General features: G+C 41.2%; 1 protein-coding gene across 1 annotated transcript in view; it reads left to right on the forward strand.

Moving 5' to 3' along the window:
• snrnp25 (small nuclear ribonucleoprotein 25) overlaps positions 1–11,327 on the forward strand; it is a 33,309-nt gene extending 21,982 nt beyond the window's left edge. The window contains exons 5-7 of the mRNA XM_063058826.1: positions 850–924; positions 5,077–5,137; positions 10,704–11,327. Coding sequence (XP_062914896.1) covers positions 850–924; positions 5,077–5,134 — 133 coding nt within the window. The 3' untranslated portion in view covers positions 5,135–5,137; positions 10,704–11,327. The remainder of the gene's footprint in view (positions 1–849; positions 925–5,076; positions 5,138–10,703) is intronic.
• The last annotated feature ends 208 nt before the right edge of the window (positions 11,328–11,535 follow it).

An 11,535-nucleotide genomic window follows, 5' to 3' on the forward strand; every position in this document is an offset into this window, starting at 1 on the left:
AGTTTAGGGGTAACATGAGGGGGAACTTCTTTACTCAGAGAGTGGTAGCTCTGTGGAATGAGCTTCCAGCAGAAGTGGTTGAGGCAGGTTCGATGTTGTCATTTAAAGTTAAGTTAGATAGATATATGGACAGGAAAGGAATGGAGGGTTATGGGCTGAGTGCAGGTCGGTGGGACTAGGTGAGAGTAAGAGTTCGGCACGGACTAGAAGGGCCGAGATGACCTGTTTCCGTGCTGTAATTGTTGTATGGTTATATGGTTAAAGGAATGCAGAGTTTTCAGTTGTTTTGACCAATGAAGCCTCAGAGAAGATTTGGAATAAGTGAGAAAATATGAACACTAATTTTTTTTTGGCTGAGGCGTTAGTAACTGTAGATTATAGTGACGGGTAAAAAAGACCAACATTGTTTCACATAAATAAGTGACCATACATTCCTATTCCTCTTGAGAGCTATGAAATGAGTTCTGATTCAGAAAATTATCTTTGTAATATTCAGTAATTGGAACCTACCCATACCAGGGGCATACATTTGTTTAAAACTGCATTCCATATAAAAGCATGAAGTAGGAAAATTCATTTCATAGAATCACACAGAGAAAGTAGCTCTTTAGCCCACAGAGAAAGATCTGTCCAATTCTTTGTACATTCTTCATGGCTGTGCATTCATTTTTTCTTTTCAGCATTTATCCAATTTTGTATAATTAACAAAATGAAGAGCCAAGTTCTTTTTTTCATGGTGCTTAATATAATCTTGTTGGTATGTAGAAGAAGAACTGAAAGCAGTGAATTCTATCATAATATTTCATCCTGAATTGGAGTTTTCTTGATGCTTTGTCATTGTGTTTTCAGGAAATATATCTGGCAGACATACCATCTAACTTTTAATGGAGAGAAGCTAGCTGATGATAAAATGAAACTCAAAGAGTAAGTATGAATAAATTTAACAATATGACATTTTCCTCTTGTGCCTGATCCTTGGTGAGTGCTTTTATAATAGTCTTTTGTAAAATAAAGGTCAGAGTTATCAAGTCATGGAGCACTACAGCACAAAACAGGCCCTTTGGCCCATCTAGTGCATGCTGGCCTGGTCTTCCGCATAGTCCCATCTACCTGTACCCGGACCATATCCTGCCAAGCATCCCCCATCTGTGTACCTATCCAAGCTTTCAAATGTTAACAATTGAACCCATGTCTACCACTTCCACTGGTAGCTCATTCCAAACCCACAACACCCTCTGAGTGGCACACACAAAATGCCGGAGGAACTGAGCAGGCCAAACAGCATCTAATGAAAAAAGTACAGTCGACATTTCAGGCCGAAACCTTTTGGCAGGATTGGAGAGAAAAAGCTGAGGAGTAGATTTCAAAGGTAGTGGGGAGGGGAGAGAGAAACGCCAGGCAATAGGTGAAACTTGGAGGGGGAGGGATGAACCAGAGCTAGGAAATTGATTGATGAAAGAGACAGAAGGCCATGGAAGAAAGAAGAAATGTGGGGAAGGAGCACCTGAGGGAGGCGATGGGCGGGCAAGGAGATAACATGAGAGGGGGCAAGGGGATGGGAAATGGTGAAGGGATGGTTGTAGGCATTACTGGAAGTTTGAGAAATCAATGTTCTGTGGACTTGGACCCCAAGATCCTATGGATGACCCACACTGTTAAGAATCTTGCCATTAACCCTGTATTCTGCCTTCAAGTTCAACCTTTCAAAATGAATCGTTTCAAACTTTTCTGGATTGAGCTCCAACTACCACTTGTCAGCTCACCTCTGCATCCAATCAATGTCCCATTGTGATCAGAATCAGGTTTATTATCACCGGCATGTGATGTGACATTTGTTAACTTAGCAGAAGCAGTTCAATGCAATACATAATCTAGCTGAGAGAAAAAAAACATCATAAACAAATAAGTAAATCAATTACATATATTGAATAGATTTTTAAAAATGTGCAAAAACAAATACTGTATATTTAAAATAAAGTGAGGTTGTGCCCAGAGCGTCAATGTCCATTTAGAAATTGGATGGCAGAGGGGAAGAAGCTGTTCCTGAATCGCTGAATGTGTGTGCCTTTAGGCTTCTGAACCTCCCACCTGATGGTAACAGTGAGAAAAGGGCGTGCCCTGGGTGCTGGAGGTCCTTAATAATGAACACTGCCTTTCTGAGACACCAGTACTTGAAGATGTCCTGGGTACTTTGTAGGCTAGTACCCAAGATTGAGTCAACTAAATTTACAACCCTCTGCAGCTTCTTTCAGTCCTGTGCAGTCGCCCCTCCATACCAGGCAGTGATGCAGCCTGTCAGAGTGCACTCCACAGTACAACTATAGAAGTTTTTGAGTGTATTTGTTGACATGCCAAATCTCTTCAAACTCAGAATAAAGTATAGCTGCTGTCTTGCCTTCTTTATGACTACATCGATATGTTGGGACCAAGTTAGATTCTCGGAGATCTTGACACCCAGGAACTTGAAGCTGCTCACTCTCTCCACTTCTGATCTCTCCTATGAGGATTGGTAACCTGCGACATCTGCAAGCTTACCCACCCACCCTTCCATTTCCCATCTAAGTCATTTATAAAAATCACAGAGGGCAGGGATTCCAGAACAGATTTTCTGCAGAACACCACTGGTCGCTGACCTCCAGGCTGAATATGCTCATCTACTACTGCCTTCTATCTTCTGTGGCAAGCCAGTTCTGAATCCATGCAGCCAAATTTCCCTTGATCCCATGCCTCCTAATTTTAGGGAAGTTGAAGTACTAATGACATCAACCACAATTTTTGCATCTTTCTGAAATCTGCCTCCTGATTCACACCTCAGTGTCTTTGTTGCTATTAGGGAGGGTTTGGTTCTATAGAATACTTCCACTAGAATGACTGCTTCCTTCCTGTTTTTGATTTCCACGCACAGACTCAGTAGACAATCCCTGCACGGCATCCACCCTTTCTGCAGCTGTGATACTATCCTGATTAGCAATGAAGCTCCCCATGTCTTTTACCTTCCCCCTTGTCCCTTTAGAAACATCTAATCCCTGGAGCATCCAGCAGCCATTCCACTCCTTGTGACAACCAAGTCTCTATAATGGTCATATACAGACCCATGCTCTCAGATCATTGCTCTTGTTTCTAATACATCTGTCATCAAAATAGTCACATTTCAACCTTTCCACGTGCAATTATGCCCTTTCCACTGCCTAGCCTTCCTCACAGTCTCTACAATCTGAATCTACTATTATAGCCACTGCCCCCCTCCTCTGACCTAACACTGGTTCTCATACGCCTACCAAACTAACCTAAACCTCCTGAACAGCTCCAGCAATTCTGCTCGCAAGGATATTGGGCGCCCTCAAATTCACATGTAACCCGTCCCTTTTGTACAGGTCATACCTTTCCTAGAAGAAATCTCAATGATCCACAAATCTGAAACTCTGCCTCTTACACCAAAACATCAGCCACACGTTCACCTGCCAGATCATCCTATTCTTACCCTCACTGGCATGTGGCACAGACAGCAATCCAAAGATTTCTACCCTTCAGTTTCCTACCTATCTCTCTTTATTCTCTCTTCTGGGCTTCATTCCTTTTCCAGGCTATACAGTTGGTACCAATACATACCAAAACATGTGGTTGCTCATCCTCCTCCTCAAAAATGCTGTGGACCCAATCTGAGACATCCCTGACCTTAGCACTGGAAGTCAACATGCAATTATGTCCGTAAAATTTCTGGTCTGTTCCTCTAACTTTTGAATCCTCTACCATCACTGCTGTCCTCCTCTCCTTACTTCCTGTCTGAGCTGCAGAGCCAGACTCAGTGTCAGAGGTTTGAATGCTGTGGCTCCCTCTGCTAGGTTGTTCCCCACTCCCTCCCCAACATTGTCCTAAGCAGTATAGTGGTTATTGAGGAGGACAACCACAAGGGTACCCTGCACTGGCTGCCTATCCCCTTCCTCCTCCTGATGGTCATCCACTTAACTGTGCCCTGCACCTTGGGTGTAACTATCTCTTTGTATCAATCAACACCACAGCCTCCCAAATGGTCCGGCATTCACCCAGCTCCAGCTCCCTAATTCATTCTGTAAAAAGCTGCAGGTGGATGCACTTCCTGCAGGTGTAGAAGTCACATTTGTCCCCTTGTCTTCCCGCATCCTGCAAAAGGAGCATTCCAGTGTCCTGACTGGCATTCCCACTGTTCTAATGGCTTGCACAATCTCAAACCTGTCAAAATGCAGCTTGCTTGTTATATCTCATGATGGCTCGCTCGATGTCAAGTGTATTTGTCCCATTGTTTCCATGTGGATAATAATGCCAAACGGCTATTAAGTGGTAAGAGTGTGATAACAGAGTGTCTAAAATAGAATAAACATCTGTCATGTGCATGAATGATTCACCAAGATGGTTCAAACCAAATATTGGATTCAAATTGACATATGTGGCTCAATGACTCAACTAGTGGAACAATTGCTTCTCAGCTCTGTTTACCCAGCTTTGATCATGACTTGCTGTTCTGTCTTTGTGGAGTTTGTGGATTCTCCTTGCGACTTTTTCTACATAACTTTTCCCCAAGTGCTCTGGTTTCCTCCTGCATATAAAGCTGTGAATTGGTTGGTTAGTTGGTCATAGTAAATTGTGTGTAGATGAGTGGTAGAACTGCAGAGGGCTGGGAGTTTATGGGAACACGGGGAGAATAAAATGCATCAGGATTGAATTTAGATGTGACGTTTAAAGATTGGTGCTGACTTGTTTATAAACTTTGAAAAGAAATGTTAACTAAACTTTGTTGTAGTTTGATGTTATCAAAATTGTGTGACTGGATCAGTAGAGTTGAATGTTATTCATTAACCTTAATTAAATAAATCAGAAATACTAGTATAAAATCCTCTTTTGTTCACTAAAGATTATAGGGTAAATGCCAATCCTGCCTTTGTGTTTATTTTGTTACACAGAAGCCAAGACTCACAATGAATGTAACAGTTGTTAAGAAGGAACAATATATTACATAGTACAATACTGGTTTTAGTTGACTCTTCAGTTTTCCTAGCATGCTAAGTAAAAAAACTCTAAAGTGCACACTTTTCATTCTAGTTACGGAATAAGGAATCGAGATGAAGTAACCTTCATAAAGAAGCTCCGTAAAAAATAAAAGGTTGGTGTGTTGTCAATGAATGTGTAACATTTATCTTGTATGTAATAGGAAAAAGCTTTTATAAGGTATTGTATCTCTGCCATATTTTACTCAAATAGTTATCAGAAAGCAGTTCTTGGCTAGAGGTTTTGTTAATGTTTCATGTCTCAAAGGAGTTATCTTGCATACCAAAGCATCAGGTCCATAGCAGATGCCATCTCATTGGCTCTTCACACAACCCTGGAACATTTGGACAGCAAAGGTGTATACATCAGGATGCTCTTTATCGATTACAGCTCAGCACTTAATAGCATCATCCCCTCAAAACTAATCAGTAAACTCCAAGACCTGGGCCTGAATGCCCACTTGTGCAAGTGGATCCTGGAGTTCCTCACTTGCAGACCCCAGTCAGCAAAGACTGGCAAAAACATCTCCTCCATAATATCTGTCAGAACATGAGAACTGCGGGGCTGTGTGCTTAGGCCCCTGCTCTGCTCGCTTTACACCAATGACTCTGTAGCTAAGTACAGCTCCAATGCCATATACAGATTTGCTGGTGACACCACTGTCGTGGGCCATATCAAATGTGGTGATGAAGCAGCATCCAGGAGGGAGATTGAACATTTGGCTGAGTAGTATAATAACAGCAACCTCTCGCTTTCTGTCAGTAAGACCAGCAAACTGATTGTAGACTTGTAGAGAGGGAAACCAGACGTCCATGAGCCAGTAATCATCGGGGGATCAGAGGTGGAGAGGGTCAGTAACTTTAAATTCCTGGGTGTCACTATCTCAGAGGACCTGTCCTGGACCTGCCATATAAATGTCATTGCAAAGAAAGCACGACAGTGCCTCTACTTCCTCAGGAGTCTGCAGAGGTTCAGCATGTCAGCAAAAACTGTGGCAAATTTCTACAGATGTGTGGTGGAATGTGTACTGACTGACTGCATTACACTCTGTTATGGGAGCAGAAAGTCATACAAAATGTAGTGGATTCGGCCCAGTCTATCATGGGTAAAGCCATGAACACATTGATAGGAAACATTGACATAGAAAAGAAGCATCCATCATCAAAGATCTTCACCACGTAGGCCATGCTCTTTTCTCGCTGCTACCAACAGCTAGAAAGTCCAAGTGTCTCAGAACTCCTTGAACCTGATGGTGCTACCCCTCAACCATCGGACTCTTGAACAAAAGGGGATAACTACGCTCATTGTAATTCTGATGTCTCACAGCCGATGGTCTCACTTTAAGGACTCTTCATCTTGTTATTTCATGCACTCATTATTTATTGCTATTTATTTACATTTACATTTGCACAGTTTATTGTTTATTGATCCTGTTTACAGTTACTGTTCTATAGATTTGCCAATTATGTCCGCAGGAAGAAGTTTCTTAGGGTTGTATGTTGTGTTACGTACCCCGTAACTGGGTTGCCAAACCAGCAGAAATGGATCACTCAGTTGGAGTCTGGAGTACTAGAACTAAGAAAGTTTTATTAAAGAAACAAGCAACACAGTAATCGAAAGGATAATAAATGCAACAGTTCAGCGATGATAAACACACATGTGCACAGAATTAAGATAACAGCATCAATCAAGCTCTATTGTTGTCTAGGGGTAAATGACCAAATTTCAAAGTGACTCAAAGTTCAGTCCAGTTTAGTAGTTCAGTTCGCAGTAATCGTTGCCATGGCGATGGACAACGTGGGGAGAGAGAGAGAGAACAGGAACAACTGATCATTCAGACACAGCTTCACTCACAGACCGGCGAGATGGCTCACAAGCAGCTTTTGGGCGGGTCCTTGGTGATGTCACCTGAGGTCACCGACTGTGACCCCTCCTCCAGATGCGGTCGATCCTCTGCAGTGAACCCGGCACCCAAGCGAGGGTGGACACACACCGGGTTCCCGCTGATCGTACCTTTCCACTCTGGCCATTGTCTGGTACTTCCCACCGACTCGTGAGAAGCGTACCGCTTCCAGGGTCTCGTTACCTCGGGTGGCGTGTGTCTTGCCTTAGCGAACCTGTCCCTTTTTATCCCCCTGCTGGGGTATCGCCTGTCCATCACTTCAAACAGTTCAGGGTTCAAAGGGGAAGCCGCTCCAGACAGCTCTCTCTCCCCCGTCCCTTCATTACACATCTCCAGACGCTGCTCCATTGTTCCTTATCTCTCCTTCCCCTGAGGGCAGGTGGCAGACCACTTGCTGATGTCACTGATGCTAACCCAGGCCAGCAAACATCTTAATTTTATGTGTACTCTCGTCACAGTTGTGACATGTATGTATACTGATAATAAATTTTACTCTGAACTTTGAACTTTAACCAGGGTGTTTCATTTGGCTAGTTGTGACAGGGAGCGCTCGGTAAATGCAGTCCATGCAGATGTGCATTTTTACCAGCCAGCGGTTCACATTGGCCAAGTATAAGTACAGAACTATTGTTGGGTTTTTTGGTAGGTATCATTTGGTAAATTTTGCCAGTTCTCTTTTCACTCATTTTTATAAGTTTGATTTTTTGATGCACTGAATAAACATCCTTGCACGGAAGTGCCAAGTGACTCCAGCCATTTTTCTTCATTCATACTGTTACGTAACCGGCAACAATGAATATTAATCGAGACTGGTTATATAAAAACAACCAAACATTTATTAAACACGTATAAACGATAAGGAAAAAAAAAACAAAGGAAAACTTTAACCAGGTACACAGCCATTCATCAACTCGCCACTCGGCTCTGGTTCTTAAAGCGTTAAATGCGAAAATAGCCTTTAAAGCAATACAGTCAGATACAGTTCTTAAAGCGATAACTTCGAAAGTCCAACAGTTTTACACATTCAATTGGGAGAGACTTCTCTGGAGAACGATTTCTTCACCAACGCACTTTTACTGCCGGTTCTGTCCACAGGATTCCCGATGCCGAAATTAGACAGTTTAAATCGACTGACCTTAAATCCCTTTTAGAGAGAGCACCTTGTTGCATGAACTCATTGTGCTATTGCAAGAATTATCTCGATGCAGGTTCTCTCCAGTGAAGACTCAATAAGGTCGATTCTTTATTAAACTGCCAAACGATGCCAACTTCTCTCGATCCTTCACTTAGATGAATTCTTCACTCTCCCTTCAAAACTGTTGGAATTGAGTAAATTGGCACTTCCAGCCACAAATTTCCAGTCCAAATACAATATCTTGTAAGAGAAGACACCTTCCATTTTAAAAATGAAACTGCGTCACAAAAACAAACACGCAACAGAAACGGAGGCACAACACGTTCTACCTGGAAATCTACAAACTCAAAAACCCTACTGTGTCACCTGAGTCAACCCTTACATAGTCACGGGGCACATGTCATCACGTGACCTCACATCGGCGGGAAAATCACATCAGGTGACCTCCAAAAGACCATTACAGCATTCTCACAAAAAAAAACAGATCTCCTTGAGCATGTAACAATACACATGATTGCAGCATAGTAATTTAAGTGGTGTGAAATTGTATTATAATTTTTTAGGACAACACACATGATAATATTGACCTTTGTTCTTCAAATTTCATCATATTTGGAGACACAGTGCATTTAATCCGTATGTCAAGAAGTGAATAACATGACAGATAACTGGTTTTATTTTGGACCGGTATTTTCTGGGGGAGATGGATTTAGAGTGTAATCCAATTACAAAAATTGCTCAGGAAAAAAAACACATTTTAACTGATTTTGTTGTTGGGGGGTATGAAATTGAAAATGTTTTGGGTTGAACCCCTCCTTCAAATGCTGAGTTTCTTCAGCATGTTACTTGTTGCTCCAGATACCAGCAACTGCATAATCTTGCAGAACAATTAGTCATAGTCATACTTTATTGATCCCGGGGGAAGTTGGTTTTCGTTACAGTTGCACCATAAATAATTAAATAGTAATAAAACCATAAATAATTAAATAGTAATTTGTAAATTATGCCAGTAAATAAGTCCAGGACCAGCCTATTGGCTCAGGGTGTCTGACCCTTCAAGGGACGAGTTGTAAGGTTTGATGGCCACAGGCAGGAATGACTTCCTATGACGCTCTGTGTTGCATCTCGGTGGAATGAGTCTCTGGCTGAATGTACTCCTGCGCCCAACCAGTACGTTATGTAGTGGATGGGAGACATGGTCCAAGATGACATGCAACTTGGACAGCATCCTCTTTTTTTTTTACACAATGCCCACATTTCCTGCAACTTTTGTATCCTTGTACAATAACCAAAAATCCCCATTGAAAAGAACTAGTGTGTCAGCAACAAATTGCACAATCATAGTACCTAAGACCATAAGATGTAGGAGCAGAATTAGGCTATCAAGTCTGCTCCGCCATTCAGGCATAGCTGATTTATTTTTTCAGCCCTATTCTCTCACTTTCTCTGCATTATAGCACAATACATGTCCTTCAGCCCATGATGTTGTACCAACCCTTTAACCTACTCTATGATCAATTTAACCTTTTCCTCACACATAGCCCTTCATTTTTGTATCATCCATGTGCCTGTTTATGAGTTTCTTAAATGCCACTAATTTATCTGTCTCTACAACAAACCCTGGCCGGGTGTTCCATCCACCCACCATTCTCTGTATAAAAAAAAATTGCCTCTGATATCCCCCCAAACTTTCCTCCAGTCACCTTAAAATTATGACCTTGTCTTAGCCATTCCTGCCCTGGGAAAAGATCTCTGGCTATCCTCTTGATTTATGCGTCTTGTACATCTCTATCAAGTCACCTCTCATTCTCATTCGCTCCACAGAGAAAAGACCTATCTTGCTCAACCTATCTTCATAAGACATGCCTTCTTGTCCAGGAAGTATGCTGGTAAATTTTCTCTGCAAAGCTTCCATATCCTTCCTATAATGATGCAACCAGAACTTAACATGGTATTCCAGGTTTTATAAATCTGCAACATTGCCTTGTGACTCTTGAACTCAATGTCTGACTAATAAGATCCAACACACCACACACCACACACCTTTTATTACCACCTATCAATCTGCATGGGAATTGCCAAGAATCCTGTCACTACCGTTGTATTCTGTCTGTAAATTTGACCTTCCAACATAAATCACTTCATACTTTTCTAGGCTGAACCATGTCTGGCACTTCTTAGCCCTGTTCTTCATCCTGTCAGTGTCCTGATGCAATCTATAACAATCCTCCACTCTTTATCTCTTCTATAGGTTGTATTAAGCTGATTACCTTTTTGCTTGGACTTTTGTTGTTTAACCATTGTGTGATACAAATTGGGTATGGTAGAAGTGGGATTAAGAAGGTGAAATATAAATTATTAGACTCCAAGTGTGTCAATCTACACTTTGTGTTGTGATGTTAGCAGGAATTAGTTGGAAAATATCTCACGTAAGTGAGTTTTCATTGAGGTTTCTCTTCCTTGGTGACAGGAGATTCAATGGAAATGCATAACAAATCCATACAGCTATTATTGACAGCCCCTTTGGTTCCAGTATAAAGTATTACGAGCTCCATAGGGGAGCATTTTTAATTACTTGGGGGGGGAGGGAAGAGTTGGAAGCTACTTTAAAACAACAACTCTTTATCATGCCTTTCATTTTAGATCTGGATGGCACATGATCAGAAGGGATTTGTTTTCATTGGTGATGAAGCAGATCGTAGCTGCTACTGACAAAATTATTTCTTCTATCAAATTACGAAAAGAAGAAGTTGGATTATTTGTTAGAAAATTAAAGGTCAAGTGAAGAAAGATTTTTTGATTTGTCCCATTTGTAATGAATCTTCTTGGAAGGACTGCTTTTCAGCAAATAAAGTCTCATTTATTGAGTTTTTTAAAAAATTAGTTTTTTTTAAATCATATTGTCTGATATACAGATGCCCTCTTTCCACAGTTTCATTAGGTGTTACTGTTCTTGCTTTGTCTATATCTTGGGGCAAAATTGGATTTGAGATTCCATGATATTTTAAAACATAATTTCCCTATCAATAATTACATGACACTTCCTTGAAAGGAAGCACATCCCTCTTGACTAGAAACATACTTCCTATGAAAATCAATATGTGGGCTAGGTTATAATTAACTCATTTGTGAAAAAATGCTGGCTAGGATTTCTGCAAGTGTCTCCAATATTTTGATTTTGTTTGAATGTATGATGTATTTGATTAAAAACAGATTAAAATGCACAGATTAAAAACAGTCTTTCATGGGTTTTGCAATGCTTAAAAGCTGTTGGATTCTGATGTTTTTGATCTAAAGTTCTTTCAGAAGTTAAGAAAGAGGCATAAAACTTGGTGCTTCATGATCATTTTACTAAGCACTAATAGAACAAAGAAAGTTGGAAATGGGGAGAAGCAGAGGTTTATCGGGGAAGAGAAGGAAACAAAGGAATAAAGATGATGCACCAAAGTGTTCAGTCCTTCTTGTAACCCATAGA

The sequence above is a fragment of the Mobula hypostoma genome, chromosome 9 (genome assembly GCF_963921235.1).
Source record: "Mobula hypostoma chromosome 9, sMobHyp1.1, whole genome shotgun sequence".
In the NCBI taxonomy this organism is placed as follows: domain Eukaryota; kingdom Metazoa; phylum Chordata; class Chondrichthyes; order Myliobatiformes; family Myliobatidae; genus Mobula; species Mobula hypostoma.